Source organism: Stegostoma tigrinum, chromosome 12, assembly GCF_030684315.1.
Source record: "Stegostoma tigrinum isolate sSteTig4 chromosome 12, sSteTig4.hap1, whole genome shotgun sequence".
Lineage (NCBI taxonomy): Eukaryota > Metazoa > Chordata > Chondrichthyes > Orectolobiformes > Stegostomatidae > Stegostoma > Stegostoma tigrinum.
Window position 1 is genome coordinate 69,828,672 of NC_081365.1, and position 21,770 is coordinate 69,850,441.

Consider the following 21,770-nt stretch of genomic DNA (forward strand, 5'->3'; position numbering starts at 1 on the left):
GCTGCTTTGCCTGCTGTGTTCATCCAGCTCTACACCTTGTTATCTCAGCAATTGTCTTCTGCATTTTTTCCCTTCATCACTAAGATTTGGAGGAGTGTGCACAGTTTTCCCATGAATCTCCACTGAACCATAACTTGTCCACATTTAGACAATGCCAAACACTCTCTAAAGTATTCTTAGTAATTGTCCATTAAAATTTTAAACCAATACTTCTTAAAAAGTGAAGCAGACTAACATTTTTGGTTCCATTTGAAAAAATCTTAAGAAGGTATCTTAACAGCTATTTATCTCTAAGTGGTGACTTTAAAATCAGAAAACTCTATAATGTATTGGAATTAGACTGAAACAAAATGACAGAGAGAGAGAGTGTTAAAATCGGGTCTTAAAGATGGGGAGAGTCATGGAGTCATACAGCATGGAAACAGGCTTATTTAAAGCTACCTAAACTGAACTAGTTGCTTTTTGCCTGTATTTGGCCCATATCCCTCTAAACCTTTCCTATCCATGTAGCTGTCCAAATGACTTTTAAATGTTGTAATTGTACCCACCTTTACCATTTTTTCTGATAGCTCATTTAATATACACACCACCCTCTGCATGAAAAGTTGCCTCACAGGTCCCTTTTAAATCTTTCTTACTTCTCACCTTAAGCCTATACCTGTGATAATGGGAACTGCAGATGCTGGAGAATCCAAGATAATAAAATGTGAGGCTGGATGAACACAGCAGGCCCAGCAGCATCTCAGGTGCTCCTGAGATGCTGCTGGGCCTGCTGTGTTCATCCAGCCTTACATTTTATTATCTTTAAGCCTATACCCTCGAGTTTTGGACTCCCCTGCCCCAGGGAAAAAACCTTAGCTATTCACCTTATCTATGCCCCTCGTGATTTTATAAACCTCTAAAAGGTCGCCCCTCAGTCTCCTCAGCTCCAGGGAAAGAAGTCCCAGCCTATGAGAAACATCTTCTCTCCGTCTGTCCGAACAAACGCTTTCATAATCACAAATCTTCGATCAGCTCACTCTTCAGTCATCTGTATCCTTGAGAAATTGGCTCCAGGCTGTTCAGCCTTTTTGAAATGTAAAACCTCCCAATTCTGACTTTTTTTGTATCATTTCTCATGCGGGGAAAGAGAACTGCTGAGGTTTAGGGTAAGAATTCCAGAATTTAGAACCAGGACGTCTGAAGCACAGCCTCCAGGGATGGAAGGAAGATAATGAGGGACGTACACAAGGCCCAAGCTGCTAGTATGGAGTGTGCTGGCTGTAGAACTGGAGGAGACATAGGGCAGAATCTTCTGATTGTGAAGGTGACAGACCTGGAGGTGGGAAGACAAGATAGTTAGGCAAGCGGGAGGCGTCCCAGCAGCATGCCATCTTCAGTTCTCCACCCCACACAAGTTCTCAACAAATGACCACTTGAAGGGTGTGTTCCCATCAGAGGAGAGTAAGGCTTTTGGAGGATCATTAATGCTCATTGTCCAGATGCACACAGCAAGGACCATCAAGACGACATGGATCCAGGGTGAAGAACCTTTGCCAGTAGTTCTTGCCAGGGGCTGTGAAACAAATAAATTTGGATACACAGTCATTGGAACTGTCCTGCCAGCAAAACTACCTCAAGACCTCTCATCTTTTAATGGACAAATATCACGTCTGTGTTCATGAGGGATGGATCTTAGATGGAAAGCCTCTAAGGTTTTATTCTGTAGAAGCATAGCGTCATTTCCTTGAATTTGTTTATTCATTCATAGGATATGGGCATCCCCAGCCAGGCCAGCATTTATTGCCCATCCAGAATTGCCCAGGAGGCAGTTGTGAGTCAACCACATTGCTGTAGACCTGGAGTCACTCAGGTAAGGATGACAACTTCCTTCCCTAAAAGATATGTCAACAATAGTTTTCATTAGAATCTTAATTTCAGATATTTTATTGAGTACAGTTTTCCACCTCCGCATGGCTGGTTTCAAACCTGTTCTCCTAGGACAATACCTGGTGTCCTTGGGTTAACAGCTTAGTGATAATACTACCATGCTCTTGTCTCACCACTGATGACTGGAAAATCAGACACCACTATGCTTATGTTTGCAACATTATCCTCAAGTACAGCCTTACTTAGTGACAAAAAGTGCTGCAAAATTTCGTGTGTGTCCCACATTGACTGACTGCATTTGAATTTGTTCCTGGAGCAATAAACATTTATGTGGAGCGATTCAGTGCAAACCTGGTGTTGGAGAGGATGTTATTTTTGGACAGAGAGGATGCAACAATTAGCAGCATTTATGTCTAAAGGATTGTCGTACCTATAATCCCATAAGCGCTTCTCCAGTTCTGTTTCCCGAACTTTGACCCTCGGCATCCGAAAGTACCATCAGAAAAGTTTGTAGTTAGTTCTGTTAGTTGTGAATTACAGTTTATCTCTGGAGCTAGGGCCCAATTGGGATTTGCGCCTTCAAGGGAAAAAAGCAAAGGAATTACACAAAGCAGACTTCAATTTGTTATCAAGGTTGGCTGTCTCTATAGTGATTTTACATTGGACTGGACTAGTTTCAATCAGCTAAAGTAACCCATGTGCAGATTAAATCATGCATTCAGAGAGGGGCTGTTGATTTTTTTAGGATTCATTCTCCGTAGAGGATGATAGATTCTCTAAGATTTGCTGACTTCCATTGTTGAGTCACAAAGAGAATGATTGTGTGATGTAGAACCCAGCTTAAATTCTATTGTGGGGGAATATTTAAACCTGAAAATCATTTTTCACAAATTGGCATCAATAAAAGTGTCTGTCAAGATGATTTTTTTTTTAAATCAAATTTGTTCATTTAAGTTACCCCAGGGAAAAAGAAGATGACAATTTGTGTATTTCTGTTATGGCATAAGCCAAGTATTTGGACAGGGATCCAAAAGGTCACTCAAAAACCATTCAAGAGGCGTGAGAGGCAGAGATTGCTGTCTTTAAGCTGTTTGGCCTTTGTGACTCCACTGTCATCCTGCAGAATTGCCTTCTGAGGCAGAGTAGCAAGCCACACAGTTGCAAACGGCAGCATTACACTTACTTCCAAGGGAGAAAGAGAAAAAAATCTCACAGTGTAAAAGGTTGACTCTGGGAGCTGCAAACACTAAAAATTGCTCCTTGTGCATGATTGTACACATTCCAGAATGTGTGTAGAGGTATAGTGCTGAGTTTGACAGCAATGTTAAACCTTCTCCCATGTCTGAGCTGTTTCTGTGTCGCCCCAGGGTTAACTGATTATGGGCAATGCTACTGACTTGCATTAGGCTGATATTTCCTCTTTGTTGTGGTACTTTAAAGAGTTACAGTTGAATTCTGGCAGCATTCTATCACCTTTTTTTTTCAAATGAATTAAGCCTATGACTAAAGAACTAATAGCAGCAGTGATAACAAAATACCAACAATTTTGAGCTCTTATACAGAGTTATAGAGTCATCCAACACAGAAACAGATCCTTTGGTCAACTCAGCCCATGCTGAGCATAATCCCAAAAACTAGTCCCACCTCCCTGTTCCTGGCCCAAATCCCTCTCAACCTTTCCTCTTCATGTATTTATCTAAATGTCTTAAACATTGCAATTGTACTCACATCTGCCACTTTTTCTCAGGAAGTTCATTCCACACAGGAGGCACTCTCAGTGTGAAAAATTTTAAATCTCTCCCCTCCCACCTTAAAAACGTGTCCCCTAGTCTTGAAATTCCCTTCCTAGGGAAAAGACATATGCCTTTCACCTTATCCATACCCTTCATGATTTTATAAACCTTTGTAAGGTCACCTCTCAACTTCCTGTGCTCCAGTGAAAAGCTCCCAGCCTAACCAGCCTTTCTTTATAAAATCCTGCAGTACTTCATCAATTTGATACCAGGAATTGTACTGTTTCAGAATTATTGTCATATTTCAATTTGGCTCACGCAGCCAAGCTGGTCAAGTAAACTTTATTTTAATTTGACCGTTTTTAGCCTCTGACAGAAATGTGAATTGACTGTCTGTTGTTAGTGTTGCATGATACTTGCTGCGAATGTGGGCACAGAAGGAGGCCATTCAGCCCCTCACAAATGTTCTACCATTTATTCCAACCACGGGTAAACTGGCAGGAAGAGAGAGAGATTGAGAGAGGGATGGAGAGAAGAAACAACAGTCTGGAATGGAAAGCAGTACTTGAGCTCAGAAAAAGAGACAGAGAGAGATAATTGGATGAGCAAGTGAGACATGGTATGCAAATTCCACGCTCATGTGCCACCTTGTCATTTTGTTACAGTGCACTGTTCCCTCAGTTGCTTCGGACACAGGCCTCACGACATGTTCCTGTTGAAGGGATCATCCCCAGTATGTGGAGACATGGATCCTACACCTTGTGTACCATGCTGACACCTCGCAGCCTAACTGGCTGATGTGAAACCACGGTCCCAATTTTGTAGTCAATGTCTCACCACCTGAGAAACACACACAAAGCTTGTAAAGTGAGTGTTTATTTGTAGGGCCGGACAACTAACATGCACCTGTACTTACTTTTTATAAGTTTCTGCCAAGTACCTGGAAGCATTGGGGAGAGTTTAGGATTTGGAGGTGTTGCAGTGAGTTCCTGGATTCAACAGAATGACCAGTCTGGGTTGCCACAGATGATGGTGGCCACGCCACAAGGATTACTACTGCAGGGTGAATGTGGTAAGGTCTGAGCAGGGGTGGGGGAAAGAGGCCAGGCTCCACACAGTGCATCTGGCCAACTTGGTGCCAGCTTTGTCAACAATGACAGGAGACAGGCTGGCGAGGCAGTCAGCACCCCCCATCACTTCGGTATGTGGTGTCCACCCCAATACTGCCCATCGAGGTCTTTATCTGAGTCCTCTGTGGAAACATCCTACCTGTGACCTTGCCCTGCAGTGAGCTGGCAAACAAACCATCCCTCACACCAGGCCTGGCTTCAGGCTTCATGCACATCACATACCGATCCCAGCCCTGTCATATTCCACGCACTGTCAGCCTGGACAGGATCTGAGCCGGTGGTTACAATTGTCACATGATGTTAGGGAGGGGTTAGGCCTCCTCATCAGTGCTGTCCAATCATTCACTTTCTCACTCCTCCTCATCTTCTGGTGTGCACCAATTCTCCATTGTCTGAAAGCAGAAACTCGGAGTGGTGACTATTTACTGCAATGTTTGAGATCCACGCGCCCCCCCCCCCCCCCCCCCCCACCGCCCCGCCTCATTCTTACAGGAGCAGACGGGGTAATATCAGCAAGGATATTCCCCGATGACCATGTGCCCACTGTAGCAGAACACCAGCAAGAATAGGAGCCTGGTATCATTAGTAGGTGTGAGATAGTGAGTTAGCAAGGGCTGCTGGAGGGACTTGGAGCAGTGAGAGATGTTAGTGATGGCGAAATCAGGTGTCATGTAAAGGTGCATTCACTGTCGTTGACCACTCATGTGAGGACTTCATAAAGCACTACTGTCAGGTGCTCCATTCCAGACGCCCAGAATTGACCCCCCTGACTACCTGAGGGTCCCCTGGCCCCTAACAACTCCCCACTATCCCAGAAACTCTGCATTTCTTTCCAACCACAACCACTAACATCTCCAATGCTGCCTTCATCATCCTCTCTACACCTTGATGATCTATTTTCCTTGTTTACAATCGTGGCGGTCAATGCAGCGTGTGTTTGTGAAGGGATATTCTGATTTTAAGGAGAGCAGGCGTGTTACCTCTCATCACAATGCTGTTCAGAGATTTGCTGAGCCCTGGGGCAGCCAGCAGAGAGGAACTTGCTCGAAAGCAGCTGGCATGGCGGGCCATGAAGTTTGAAGGAATAACAGATCAGGCGCGCATTTTCTGCTTGCAGATGCTGGACACCAATGCACAAGAAGTGAGTTGCAGAAAGAACAGGAGAAACAGACAGATAAGGCAAACAAGATTGCAAAGGCAATGGGAGCAAAAACTGCAGAGAGATTGATTTCCACTCAAACTGATTTGCTGTCATATTGTCCACAGTTACGAAACTAATGATAATTATTAATGATCTGATTTTGCTAGGCCATTAACAAAAAATCTGACCAGTATGGTGTCTGGTGGTTAATACACCAAAGTAATAAATACTCTTTTGAAAAAGATTACAAGTTTTCAGTAACCTTTCAACCTTGGAACTGTGTGGAATTATAAAGCATGGTAAAGAAAGGTCTTTGTCTTATGTAAGGTACAAACCTGTGGAGGGGTCATTGTGGGACTATGTGCAATAGGATACAATAAATTATTGAAAAAATACACCCTTCAAAAATACATTACAAGAAAATGTGGCATTTATCTCCTCCTTTGTTAACAAATTCTGTGATAAGCTGGGAAAAGAGCACAGGTTTGAACACAAATATTTCTGGTGCTTTTGGTCCTCATTTCACTGCAAAGCAAGATTCATTGTCCCAGTCACAACGAACATGCCAGTCTTTTTGAAGATGGACATATGAAGGGAGCTCATACAGCTCCAATCGCCTTTAATCATTATGTTCCTGTGAAACTCTGTGTTTATTTGGAAGAGGATTAGGTGTTAAAGCTATCTCCAGAACAGCTGGAATACAATACTCACTTGTTGTTATTGGACAATTGATCGGGGGCAATAGAGCTATGGTTGTACAATGGGGATAGCGTTCATGCCAACATTGACTAATACAGGGAATATCCCATTCAGTTTCCACCATGCAGGTTGAGAATCTCAGTTTGTGAAGCAGTTACTTTGTTGTTGTAACCAGCAGGAGATTACCTGTCATTGTAGTAATCTGCAGGAGACCTGCTGCTGTTGTTGCTGTAATCTGCAGGGGGGTTCCCGTTTTGTTGTTCTTGTAATAATCTGCGGGAGATTTCCTGTTGTTGTTGTTGTTGTTGTAATCTGAAGGAGGTTTCCTGTTGCTGCTGTAATCTGAAGGCGATTTCTTGTGGTAATAACCTGCAGAGATCTCCTGCTATTGTTGTAATCTGCAGGAGGTTTGTTGTTGTTGTATTAATTATTAGCAGCCATGGAAAGCAGTCTCCTAATTAGTTTGCAACAAATCCAGAAAAAAGACTAGCATTTCAAAGGCACCTTGTATGGTTCAGACTGGCTATAAACTCTGTAAGACCAAGAGAGGGATGAGATAATCAGATCATTTTTATAAATGACCTGGATGAGGGCGTAGAAGGATGGGTTAGTAAATTTGCAGATGATACTAAGGTCGGTGAAGTTGTGGATAGTGACGAAGGATGCTGTAGGTTGCAGAGAGACATAGATAAGCTGCAGAGCTGGGCTGAGAGGTAGCAAATGGAGTTTAATGCAGACAAGTGTGAGGTGATGCACTTTGGTAGGAGTAAACAGAAGGCAAAGTACTGGGCTAATGGTAAGATTCTTTAGTAGTGTAGATGAACAGAGAGATCTCGGTGTCCATGTACACAGATCCTTGAAAGTTGCCACCCAGGTTGACAGGGCTGTTACGAAGGCATACAGTGTTTTAGCTTTTATTAATAGAGGGATTGAGTTCCGGAACCAAGAGGTTATGGTGAAGCTGTACAAAACTCTGGTGCAGCCGCACTTGGAGTATTGTGTACAGTTCTGGTCACCGCGTTATAAGAAGGATGTGGAAGCTTTGGAAAGGGTGCAGAGGAGATTTACTAGGATGTTGCCTGGTATGGAGGGAAGGTCTTACGAGGAAAGGCTGAGGGACTTGAGGCTGTTTTCATTAGAGAGAAGAAGGTTGAGAGGTGACTTAATTGAGACATATAAAATAATCAGAGGGTTAGATACTGTGGATAGGGAGAACCTTTTTCCTAGGATGGTGACGGCGAGCACGAGGGGGCATAGCTTTAAATTGAGGGGTGAAAGATATAGGATAGATGTCAGAGGTAGTTTCTTTACTCAGAGAGTAGTAAGGGAATGGAACACTTTGCCTGCAACGGTAGTAGATTCGCCAACTTTAGGTACATTTAAGTCGTTATTGGATAAGCATATGGACGTACATGGAATAGTGTAGATTAGATGGGCTTGAGATCGATATGACAGGTCGGCACAACATCGAGGGCCGAAGGGCCTGTACTGTGCTGTTATGTTCTATGTTCTATAAGGAAAGCCCTCAATGTTGGGTGAGTTTTGGAAACCATAGAGCTGTACTTCCCAAGTGCGCCACATTGATTGTCATAACTACAATTATTGATATACTGTAATCCAAATGTTATTTCCTGAAATAAATCTATGTTTTATTTGTACTTGGCTCAATCAATACTAACAGTTTCCACTGCCCTCCTAAGGGAGCCTCTTCCATGAGCTAATCACTTGTGCACTGAATTATTTGTTCCCACAGATTAGTTTTGCATTGACCCCCTTAAAGCTCCTCAAGACAGTATTAAATGTCACAAATAGCTGAGAGCCTCAGAACTAATGACTGTGCCTCCCTGCTGTTGTTCACCTCACCTTTGTGAGGAATTAAATTAGGATTCCCATACACAAAATGTTTGAAGTACCATTGTTGAATTAAATAAACTCAAGGTGAATTGTGCAGTTTATAGCCTGATTAAAACAAATGTACAAAAAAGTTTAATCAGCCATTAATCTGCTCATTATCAGTGAGTGAGCGAGTGCTACAATCGTATAATCTCCCTGAAGGGTCAACAGAGGTTCAGTTGGAAGCTTTCCATTATGGAGAATGGAGTGGACTGTTTTGTGATCATGAGAGTTTATTGTATGTGGTATGCAATGAGTCTTTGCAATAATAAATCGCTGACTTCAAAACAGCTGCCACATGTGTTTGTTGGGGTCCTGATTCACTCCCACTATGGTATGGAATGCAACTCAAGCTAGCCTTCATCTAGGGAACTATCAACAATGGTGAAATGACCCTTGTCTTAATTGCAGCAAATATAGCAATCTGCATTTGTAGAGCGCCAGTAATGGTTGTTGGAGGCCAACAATCTCAGCCTGTAGACGGTGTGCTGCAAAAGTTCCTCAGGATTGCCTGTTGCAGCTGTTTTCAGTTTCCTCATCAAACACCTTCTCTCCACCCTCAGAAGTGATCAGTTCCTTTAGCATCTCCACAAATACATTGATCTAGACTCTACCTGTCATCTTAAACAATCACTCCCTCCTCCATGACAGCAGCACGCTCCATCTAAAGATATAGGGCTAAAACCCGCCAAAGTTCTTCCAACTGCACCTTTAAAAGTCACCACCTTGATCACTTAGAAGAGGGTAAAGATAAAGTCGACGTAGTCTTACTGGACCATAGGAGCTGCTTTCTCATTAGTGTGAGAGGTGACTAGTGGTGGTGGTTTAACCTGAGAGTCACCATGCCTCAAGCAAAGGGAGAGGTTGAGAGGAGAGTCCAATTTGCTCAAATATAGTCCTGTTGTGGGAATTGAATCCACGCTGCTGGCATCACAAACCAGCTGTCTGACCAACTGAGCTAACTAACTCACCACCCCCCCCCACGCCCCCAAGTACATGGGCAGTAGTTGCACAGGAGCATCACTAACTGCAAGCCCCCCTTTAAAGTCTTTGCAACATCTGGACTTGGAAAATATATCATGTTACTTCATCATCATTGTTATGTAAAGATCCTAGAACTCCCTTCCCAGCAGCAGTTCTGATGAAGGGTCTAGGCCCGAAACGTCAGCTTTTGTGCTCCTGAGATGCTGCTTGGCCTGCTGTGTTCGTCCAGCCTCACATTTTATTATCTTGGAATCTCCAGCATCTGCAGTTCCCATCATCTCTGAATTTTCCTGCACCACATTGGCTGCAACAGTCAACAAAGTGGCCCCTCATTTTCTTGAGGGCTATTAGGATGGATGATAAATGCTGGCCTAGACAGCAATGTTCATATCTCACTAATTAATAATAAAACCCTCAGGCTCGTCACAGGAGCATTATTCAACAAAACTATAGAAGGAGACCCATTGCAGCTTTTCTTGTATCATGAATTCAAACTTTGCCAATGCTATCCACATCCTGACAATGTGAAATTCTTGTGCAATTTTTGCTGTTCGGCAAGCTGCATTTTCCAAAAAGAAGTGGAAAATTGAAGGGGGTCATTTTAGTTAATTGCTTTTTGATACTACAGAGCAAACTTGAGGAAGTATTTTATTCCTGAAGACATTTAAGTCCATGATTATAGAGCCATTCACATATTGCATGGAGATTTACAGCAGTAAAATATGAATTTGCTCCAAAATGTAGTTTCCATATTCAAGGGACTATGAATATGTGCAGATGTAAGCAATGAATGTGGGTGCTGATTCATAAAAATTGTATAACATTGCCTGAAATGATCTATTTTGATAAATACACAGAGTTTTACATTTTAATGACCCATTTTGGCCTAATTTTAAACTAGTGAATTCCCTAAAGTAGCCTGATTTTAATCCAGCAAACCCCCTAACTTGGCCTGAATTTAACCTAATGAATTCACCAATCACTAGCCTAAGTAAGGATTAAAATCAGCACAGGTCTGGTAGGTCAAATGGCCTGTTCTTGTGCAGTATTGAATCGAATTAAAATTACTGTACAATGTCTGCTGTTTTAGGATTAGATTATAACCTTTTCCTTTCAATATCCCAATGCAAGTGTACAGGCAGAGACTGAGCATGGTCTGTAAGGAAGAAAATGAACTTCGTAAATCAGTGATAATAGGAACTGCAGATGCTGGAGAATCTGCTTGGCTTGCTGTGTTCATCCAGCTCCACACTTTGTTATCTTCGTCAGTAAATCAGTCTGGGTTCGTTATTTGTCCATCGGCCTCACTCTGACGGATTTTCTGTCTGATTATTATCTTACCAAGCTTTATGGTATCTTTCTGGGCGGAAATTGACTGTCATGTTTACTTTGCTGATACTAGGACTAATATCAATGTAATTAATCAAAGATTTTTTGTTATTTACTGTCTTTTCCAATGACTAAATTTCTTTATATAATCACGATAATATTGAACGAATACAGGTAAGTGATTTCAAAATTCAAACATTGGAAACCCATATATCAGGCAGCACCAGTGAAAAGAGAAAGTTCACATTTTCAGGTTAGTGGCCATGTTGAAGCACAGACCTGTAGATTTAGTAGAATGATGGCCCACAGAAGGAGGCCAATCAGCCCATTGTGTCTGTGCTTGCTCTTTAAAAGAGCTATCCAATCAGTTCCACTCTTGCACACTCTCTCTGTATCCCTGGGGTTTCTTTCCTCCACCTTACGAAAGTTATGATTAAATTATTTTCCATTACCCTTTCAGGCAGCATTCCAAACCACAATCAGTTCACTGTTTTTTGTTACATTTGGTCGTTAATCTGTGTTACTTGTTTTAGTGAGTAAAAAGACCAGTCAGAGCTGATTTTTCCTTTTACCAAAACCGTTCATGATTTTGGACACCTCGTATAACAGATCTCCTCTTCTGATTGCATTGGATTTCGAAAGCACCAGATTTTAACAGTGTAAAGGTAAGTACAGATAGAGGGAGAAAGTGGTCCTGGACTTGGGATGGGGGAGTAGCACAGAAGGGAAGGTCTGTGATCGGAAGGAAGACAGGAACAATTAGTTGTCAAAAGGGTTTATGATGGGACATGCAAACAACAGCAGGCAGATACAGAGGAGGTGTAAGTTGTTACATAATTAACTGTATTTCAAACCACAGGCTTGAAAACTCAAGATTGTAAAAATTAGGAGCAGGGTAAACTGTTTGGTCCCTCCAGTCTACATTGCCATTCAACATTGGCCAATCTGATTGTAGCCTTAGCCCCACTTTCTCTTCTGATCCCCATGACCGTTTGTCAACTAAAAATTCATCCAACTCAGTCTTGAATATGTTCGATGACCCACTCTGCTGTTTGGCAAAGAGAGTTCCAAAGCATAACCCAGAGGCCAGAACCCTCACCCCATCCCCCTCTCTGATGTAGGGTCTAGGCCCAAAACGTCAACTTTTGTGCTCCTGAGATGCTGCTGGGCCTGCTGTGTTCATCCAGCCTCACATTTTATTATCTTGGATTCTCCAGCATCTGCAGTTCCCATTATCACTGATCCAAAGCATAACAATCTTCTAAGAGAAAAAATTCCTCCTCATTTCACTCTTAAGTGGGATCCCCCTATTTTTAACACTGATTTTAACAACTTGAGCTTCTTGCAATCTTTCTGCTTTGACATTTATTTGACCTTCAGCAATATGTATTGTCAAGTACCTTTCACTGTCTCAGCATCCCCATTGCTTTAAAGACAATTGAGTACTTCTGAAATGCAGTCACTATTGTAACGTAGGGAAGCATCACATTCAACCTGCGCACAAGATACTGTAAACAATGGTTCAGATGAAAGACCACGTCATCTGCTGTTGAGACACACTGTAACATCTAGGACACCAGAAGAACTGCCCTCTGACTACAAATAGTGCTATGAGGTTCTTTAATGTCCAGATGGACTCTTGTTTTAACATTTGATCTGAAAGTTGACATCTCTAACAGTGCAAACAAATTTCTGAACTTCATTGAAAACCTCTCAGCACTGAGAGTGGTACCAACTGAGACTTAGCTGAGATTTTGAATTGTATTAATTGATAGATCTTCAATTGCTCTTCACCTATTCTGTTTTTGCCATATGTAGAAAACAACTTATGTCTCATGGGATGACAGTATATTGTAGTTACAGCACAACCTGCCATGCATCTCACTGCTGTGGGTAACTCACATCCAACTGTTAAAATAATTCAGTAGATTGCTGCCTGCTGCTGTTTAACCATGACAACATCAGTTCTTTGTTCGGAGTGAGGACTGGCACCAAGATCTCCAATCTAGCCAATGTGCTAGCACACATCAACTGCTATAGACCTACTGCTGTATCACCCTCAGAATACAGATAGGCTGCACTAAAGTTCTGTCTTAATATTGTTTCTGTTATAACGAGCATACACGTTAGCTGTGGTTCAGTTGTTAGCATTCTCTGCCCCGGGTAATTATATATGTCCCACAATGGGAGCTGAGGGCAAAAATCAAGGCTGCCACTTCTGTGCATTATTGAGGGACTGCTGCACTGTTGGAGGTGCTTTCTTTCAAAGGAAATGTTAAGCTGAGGCCCCATTTACTGTCTAAGCCGGGGATAACAGATCTTGCAATGCTATTTGAAAGAAGAGCTGGGGAGTTATCCCTTGATCCTTGCCAATGTTTGCCCCTTACTTAACTCTGTAAAACTGGATAGCCTGGTTATCAGATAGCCAGGTGTGGAGCTGGATGAACACAGCAGGCCTGGCAGCATCAGAGGAGCAGGAAAGCTGAGGTTTCGGGTCTGGACCCTTCTTCAAAACGTCAGCCTTCCTGCTCCTCTGATGCTGCATGGCCTGCTGTGTTCATCCAGCTGTACACGTAGGTATCTCAGACTCGAGCATTGGCAGTTCCTACTATCCCATGGCTGGTTATCATAGTGCTGCTTCTGGGAGTTTGCTGTGTGTCAATTGGCTGCTTCATTTATGGCATTATGACCGTGACTACATGTCAAGTACATCATGAGCTGGAAGTTTCTTTGCTCTATGATTGTGAAAGGCACGACATAAATGCAGGTCTTTCTCTTTTCACTCCTGTGTTTGTTAATGAAAAGCAGTGTAGGTTCCTGAGAGATTGAAGCATATGAGTTTCAAAACAGAGAAACTCGGTGGGTCCGGCAGCATCTGTGCTGAGAAACAGTTATTACCTAGGTAATATTTACATGCCAATGACGCTTTTTCATAACTGTATATATGAAAGAGGCAGTTAATGTTTCAATTCCAATTGACACATACCATCTTTCTTCTCACTGTAAGGTGATGTTAGTGAAAGACATGAGGGGGATGAAACCAGATAACTAGATTGGGTAAAATCTGGATTTGAGGGCCTGAGAATAGAACGTGGGAAAATAAAATGGGCAACAAGCATGGCAAGCAACAACTTAGTGGGGAAATTGAAACTATTGTTTAATAAACCGCAGGAAAAATGTATTTCACTAACAGGAAAGAAAACCCTGAATGCTTGTGAGGTGCTGTGGATAAACAAAGGCATAAACTAACAATTGGGTTTGTGCAAGGGGAATACATTGAGTTCATAGACAGCAGAGGAGTCATGGAATTGTTACAACATAGAAAGAGGCCCTTTGGCCCATTGTGTTTGTGCTAGTCATCAAACATCCATCTATTCTAAGCCCATTTTCCAGCATTTGACCTATAACCTTGTATGCATTTGCATTTCAAATGCCCATCTAAGTGGTTTCTAAGTGTCATGAGGGTTTCTGCCTCTACCAGCCTTTCTCGCAGGGAGTTCCAGATACCCCTCAATCCTCGTGGTGAAGAAAGTTTTCCTCAAATCCTCTCTGTACCTCCTGCTGTTTACCTTTAAAACTGCACCCCCCCGATGGTTGAAGTCTCTGAAGGGGACACGTTTCTCCCTATCTATCTCCCTCAAAACTTTGCATACCTCAATTGTTTCCCCTCCCCACTCAGCCTTCTGTTCTCTAAGGGAAACAATCCGGGCTATTCTTCGTAGCTAAAACATTCCAGCCCAGAAAACACCCTGGTGAATCTCTTCTCGAGTGCAATCACATCCTTCCTACAGTGTGACTGCCAGGATATTTCAATAGCTCCATCATCATCTCTTTGCTGTTATATTCAATGCCCTGATTTAATAACGGCAAGCCGTGCTGGAGAGGTGAGAATACAAAGGGTTTTGAGGAGAAGGAAAAGTGGCATCCTTGTAGTAAATTATCAAAGAATACAAAACAAAATAGTCAAATAGTGTACAATGGTCAATGCAGTGAGTATAGCAGGTCATGTGGCAGCAGTCCAGGATATTGTTGAGGCTACTTTTGGAATACTACATTCAATTCTGTCTCCCTGTTATAGGAAAAATGTTGTTAAACTTGAAAAGGTTGAGAAAAGATTGACAAGGGTGTTGCCGGGTTTGGAGGGTATGAGATACGGGGAGACACTGAATAGGCTGGAGTCATTTGCCCTGGAGTGTTGGAAGCTGGGTGGTGACCTTATAAAGGTTTACAAAATCACAAGGGCCATGGATAGGGTGAATAGACAAGGTCTTTTTCTCAGTCTAGGGGAGTCCAAAACTGGAGTGCATGGGTTTAAGGTGAGAGAAGAGAGTTCTAAAAAGGATGTAAGGGGCAACTTTTTCCTGCAGAGGGTAGTGTGTGTTTGGAATAAGCTGTCAGAGGAAGCAGTGGAGGCTGGTACAATTACAGCATTTAAAAGGTATCTGGATGAGTATATGAATGGGAGATATGGGACTAGATTAAGTGCGGATATCTGGTCGGCATGGACGAGTTGGGCCAAAGGGTCAGTTTCTGTTCTGTACATCTCTACGACGTGAGAGAAGAAAGGCTGTGATGGGAATAGGATCATAAGACGGTTAAGTAGGATTATACACAGGTCACCATAGAGAGGAGATAGAAATGTTGAAAATTTATTCTGTTTTGGTCATTACTCTGGAATAAAAAAAAATTGTGATATTTTGAATAAACTAACTAAACTCAAAGAAGGATAAAATTCCTGGTTCAGATGGATTGCATCCACATATTTCAAATAATATTATCACATGTACATAATAGTTTCTCACAAAAAGATATGATGACAGAGGATTTTCTGATAGCTAATGAAATTCCTATATTTAATAAGAAGGGGTCTGTACATGTCCGGGATGAAGTCTAAATGATTCTGCTTAAAATCTGTAGTAGGAAAGATAACGGAATTCTTCCTAAGGGAGAGAAAGAAGAACATTAATAAAAACCCAATAATGAATAATTAACAAGGATTTCAGAAAGAAAACCTTCCCTAAACAGCTTCACTTTTTTTTCCTTTTGCAGCAGTAACAGAGAGACTAATGCATGTAAATGCAATTAATCTGGATTTGCAGAGGGGCCTTTTTTTTTTGTAATTTAACCTATTTTTCCAACCAACCTGCCCAGAGATGGTATTACTCACCTCTGGGGCAGTTGGGACTTGAACCCAGGCCTGCAAGGGGCCTTACAATAGATTAACAAATCAGATTAGGGACAAGTAGCAGATTGGATTGTCATTGGACAGCTTCAAGACCAAAAGCAAATTGTGGGAGTAGAGGGTTGTTATCCAGAGTGACAGAAGTGTGAAGTAGAGCAGGATTGAGGGCACTGCTGTTCACAATTTAACCATTTATGATGGGACTTTGGAGTGAAAGACACAATTTCTAACCTTGCGGATTACATGAGAGAAAGGGGAGATGGTTATCAACACTGAAGAGAACTGCAAAAGACTACAGGAGGACATTAATAAACTGGCGGCATGCACAAATGATTGGCAAATGAGGACCAGCACACAAACTTGAGGCCGTGCGCGAGGTGGGTGGAATATACATGCAGCTTGTTACTTGGAAAGCGCAGAAGCAGGTGAGCTAGAAGTAAAAGTTCTCAATACAAATATAGCAACCAGTAAAGATTGCACCAAGGGCCCACTTAAACAGAAAGAAACAAAGTACTCTGCAATTCTATCAGTCCAGACTTGAAACAAAGCAGAGAAGCTGTTGAAATTTGGTTACAGTGTCCTTACAGTACAGAGCGCAGTTCTGTTTGCTAAATTACAAAAAGGCAGGATTAGAGGGATATGGGACTGGAGAGGGTGCAGCATAAGATTGCAAGGATTTTACCAGATGTGTGTGGGGGTACGGACCAGGAAAGGATTGTCAGGGTAGGTCATTTTTCTCGTATTAAAAGAAAACTGAAATGACCTAATAGAAGTCATTAAAACAAAAAAGGGAGGTTTTGATGGAGTGGATACAGAGTGGTTTCATCTTGCGAACAACAGCGTAACCCGAGGCCACCAGTATACGATGGTCGCCAAGCAATCCAACAGCGAAATAAGGAGAGACTTCTTTACCAGAAGCTTGGTGTGAATGTGTTACCATCTCTCAGTGGGCATGGCTGGAGTGAGTAGTATAGACTGATAAAAGGGGAGGTGGGGTAAGCACATGAGGATCACGGTGATAGATTTGGCTGCAGAGATTTAAGGCACCAAACCTTCAATGTGGACAAATTGGGCTCATTAGCCAATTTCTCTGTCATATAGTCTACGTGTTCTTGTGCAGATTTCAGCTATTTTTTTAAAATCTCTGTGAAGCTCCAAAGAAGGAAGATCCCCACTCAATTCCCAATTTTCAGGCCCTTCCCAGCCAACATCAGACATGAAAGGGAAGAAGCTGTCCTTTGGACTGTAATTTACATCCTCAACCCCCTCCCCAGTCCCCTCAATCCCACCCACGCCAGCAAGGTACCAACCATTATTGAGAAGCAATCATGACAGAATGATGACACAAATCAAAATCCTGGACAATTATGTAATGGTTTGTCATGCAGTTGTTGTCCACTGCTGGACTTGTCAGGAACATTAGTTGCCAGGAAACAGTAGGCACAAAAGTTGGGGCGGGGGGGGAGGTGGGACAGCACAGTGGCCCGGTGGTTAACACTGTTCCCCCACAGCGCCAGGGACCTTGGTTCGATTCCACCTTCCGGCAACTCTCTGTTTGAGTTTCTTCCGGGAGCTCTGGTTTCTTCCCACAGTCCAAAGATGTGCAGATTAGGTGGATTAGCCATGAGAAATGAAGGGACAAGGTGGGTGAGAATGAGTATTGTGTCTGGGTCAGATGTTCTTTGCAAGGTCAGTTAGAACTTCATGGCCTGAATGGCCTGCTTCCACACTGTAGGGATTCTAAAAGGATAAATTATTTTGTTTGTACTTTCGAGATTATGTTGTGGACCAGGTGAAGGTGCTGGAGTTTCAGAAACTGTGGGCCTCTCCTGTCTTGAAGTTTCGCTCCTCTTTCTCCTAATCATACCCATCCCAAATAGCAATGACGTTTATTGAGGTGCAGTGCTGTTAGTTACTGTATATCTACACAGGAAAGGATGATTAGAAAACTGGCCCCAGCTTGGAATGTTGAAAACGTCTCACTTTTGCATTTGGGAATCTCTTCAGTTCCCCTGGGTTCTATTGCTGCACTGGATTGAAAAAATGTTCACAAATGTATTTTTGTGAGGACATTGAACCTGCTCCCACAAAGCCAATCAGATGCTGTGTCAGATCGAGAAATGTCTCATTTAATTAATGCCAGCAGCTCTCATAATACTTAAATACTTTTAACGAGATTGTTGTTGGTCTTTAAGTTCTCAAAGATGATGACTGAAATTCTCCACTGAAACTTGCCTAGTCTAGGGCAAAGTAAGTTCTCTGATGAGGAATCACCTAGCTCGAAACGTTAACTTGCTGTCTCTCCACTGATACTACCTGACTCACTGTGATTTCCAGCATGTTTTAGTTTTCAGTACAGATTCTAGCATCTGCAGTAATTTTCTCCTACAAAGTAAATTCTCCTACTTTTTCTTTTGTTCGTTCAGAAAATGTGGGTGTCACGAGCAAGGCAGGCATTAATTATCTTGTTTTGACACCGCTGAATGATGTAATGGGAAACATCTCAGCTTTCATTTTAATGCAAATGCTGAACTAACTAGAATTAAATCCAGAAATTGTGTAGAAAACAACACAGCAGCAAATGCCTTGTTTACAATTTCTACTGAACCTCATTGTTGTTATTTTGCTGGCCTTGAACTTCCTCAGAGTTCGTACCTTTTATAAAAGTCATTCTCAGGATATGGATGTCACTGGCCTGTCTGCCATTTATTGATCTCTTGACTCAGAAATAGACTAGTTACATTTTTTTGTTCTCAAATTTGAAAGAGTTATACATTTTTAGACTGAAATGTTGGAGTTTGACAGAAGTATTTCTCAGGTCACACCATGTGCTGTAGACTGATCCATTGTCATTCCAAATGCTGCCTGCAGTGCAATTAGTGGGTGAAGTGGCATTTTGGATCCAGATAACACTGTAGTCCCTAACCCGCTTCAGAATAATATGGCGGTTCTTTACAAAAATATATATAATGCCCCTGTGTATCAAGAAAACTGTTCAAATCATGAACTTCTCTTTAAATTGACTTGTATAATTAAACTGAACACCTCAAAACTCTTTTATAGTTTGTTTTATTTTCTCAAAAGTATTACTCCCAGTATTGTTTGGGCAGTGCACCTCCATAGTTATCACCCTGTGATAGGTTGGTATGTTGTCCTGGTGATGTGTCACATGTTACTACTGATCTTGCTCATGCTCCTGATGCTACTTCACTTCCAGCTGGTATTATGATGCTGCGCTACTTACTAGTGATGTTGCTGTTGTCTCTCAGTGGTTAGTGATGTGTCCAGCGTAAGGGAGTGTTTAAGAATGTTTCCAAAGAAACATTTCTTTGGAAATCCAAGAAGATTTCCAAAAGGCATATGACAAGATTTTACCTTAAGAGGCTGTGTTTAATTAAAATGAGATTGTACCCAATTGTAGGAAATGTATTGACATTGATAAGGAATTGGTTAGCAGGTAAGATTGAGAGAGTGAGATTAGGGATGATAAGTATATTTTAAAGTGGTTGGCTGTGATCGGTGATGCCTCCCAGGCCATTCAGCCCGGAAACTCATTCTGTTACTCCTTGGCTGTACCGTATCTCAACTTCAGTTAGCCATCTTAACTCCAAATCTCCCAATACTCTCACGTTGCAACAATCTTGCTCACTTAGCTTTGACATTATCAAATGACTGAAACCTGAGCCACAGGCACTGCCACCCCCACTGTCTTTTTGTGGAAGAAAGTCTGAGATTTGTCTACCCTTTGTTTGTGACATTGGCCAAGCTGTAATTTTAAAAGTTAAGCAGCGTTTTCTGATATTGTTGTCAGATTCCCCAGGTAGAAGACATGATGCTTCATAACAACATGTGAAATAGGAGGTCCTCGAGCCATTCAATAAGATCATGTCTGATCTTTTCATGGACTCAGCTCCACTTACCACCCGCTCACCGCAATCTTTAATTCCTTTACTGTTCACAAATCTATCTATCTTTGCCTTAAAAACATTAAACGAGGTAGCCTCAATTGTTTCACTGGACAGGGAATTCCACAGACTCATAACCCTCTGGTAAAGTCGTTCCTTCTCAACTCAGTCCTAAATTTGCTCCCCCTTAGTTTGAGGCTATGCTCCCTGGTTCTAGTAAGCTTCTAGAGCACAATCTATGATGAGGCTTCACAACTTGTATTAATTAACCTTCCAGAATATTTAAAGCTGAGTTTCTCCTATTCAGCTCAACAGCAGCATTCCTTAGAAAATAGCAAAACCCCTTCTGTATGTTTCACTTCTGTCTCTGACATTGAAGGCAGTGAAAGTGAGTTTTTCAAAGAAATAGATAGCAGCTGGCTAAAATGTTTCTGTGATTAATCAGACAAACTTCCTAGGATCTATTTTGAGAAGGATGTGGTTGAGAAGGAATTTGGGTCCAATATTGGCTCCTAGAACAGAAGAAGCATAGAAACAATGTGTGTTGCAGCCGAGTCCATGGCTCACATTAGTGCTTGTGTGCCTACACTTTCGCTATCAACATGTGAGGTGGCATTCAAAGATTAAGTTTTCACTCATCTAAGAAATATGCTAATCTGTCAATGTCTACAACAGCCCCGTTTGCTGGTGCAGACTTTTCCAGCCCACATTCCTACAGTGCCTGTGGGTGTAACTGGAGTAATATCACAAAATACTCCAAATACCAGTTTATAGCTTTGTTTGACCAAAGTGGAACAGGATCCAGACAGCTTTTGTTGAATTCTATCCAAGTGCTTAAGGAACACAGGAAATGTGGGGTGCTCAATAATGTTGCACTTTTTTTTAACTCTTTGCGTGCTAAACGCTACAAAGCCATCTCTAACACTGGTGTCCTGCTAAACACAACAAGAGCCATACCTTATGGCTTTTCACTGAAGTGCAATTTATTACAACTGTCAAAAGCATATACTTTACTACTCAATTATAACTCAAGTAGGAGCAAAATTGTGGGGGATAAAATGTATTCCGTTCTGAATTGGAGCCTGTTTCCCCAACGCTCAGCTTGTGAAATCTCCCTGTGTTCTTACCCTTATTTATCTCTGTAATCTCCCAGTATCTTCTAAATCTGAGCTATAAATCCTTTCATTGGCCTTGCCCCACTCAATTTCTGTTACCTCCTTCAGCCCAACATCACTTTTCAATTGCTAATCTCCTTTTGTAACAGTTTCTGTGCAACTTCCTAGGTTTTTCAATGCACACTCCCTCGTTCCATGGTCCTCCAACCATGTCCGCTTTTCTCTGAGTCTCTCTTCCCTCCTACCTTCTTTTTCCACCCCAACTTGAGAGGAAGTGTTTTGGAGAGGGTACAGAAAAAATTCACCAGGATGTTGCCCTGATATGGGGAATTTTAGCTACGAAGAAACGTTGGATAGATTGTGTTTGTTTTCACTGAAGAGCAGGAGGCTGAGGTGTGACCTGATAGAAGTTTGTAAGATTGTGAATGGCATAGATAGAGTAGAAGGTATGAGGCTTTTTCCCAGGGTGGAGGGGTTAATTACTCGGGTACAAGGTTTAAGGTGTGAGGTGGCTGGGGCGAGGAGTTTAAAAGAGATGTGCGAGGCATGTTTTTCACTCAAAGGGTGGTGAGTGCCTGGAACACGTTGCCAGAGGAGGTGGAGGAAATAGACTCAATAGCAGTACTCAAAAAACACCTGAACAAATAGGTGAATTGGAAGGGAATTGAGGGATATGGATCCTGTAAGTGAAGACAGTTTTAGTGTGGATGGGCAAAATATGTTGGCACAGGCTTGGAGGGACGAAGGGCCTGTTTCTGTGTCGTATTGTTCATTATTCTTTGTCCGTCCC

At 42.1% G+C, this 21,770-nt stretch overlaps 1 protein-coding gene across 3 annotated transcripts in view; it reads left to right on the plus strand.

The window, feature by feature from the left end:
- mid1 (midline 1) overlaps positions 1-21,770 on the plus strand; it is a 105,906-nt gene that overhangs the window by 18,029 nt on the left and 66,107 nt on the right. The window contains exon 3 of one of the 3 annotated variants that reach the window (XM_059650415.1): positions 1,751-1,852. The exons of the other annotated variants lie outside the window; for them this stretch is intronic. Within the exon in view, the coding sequence (XP_059506398.1) occupies positions 1,751-1,852 (102 nt within the window). The remainder of the gene's footprint in view (positions 1-1,750; positions 1,853-21,770) is intronic. 3 annotated transcript variants of the gene reach the window in all.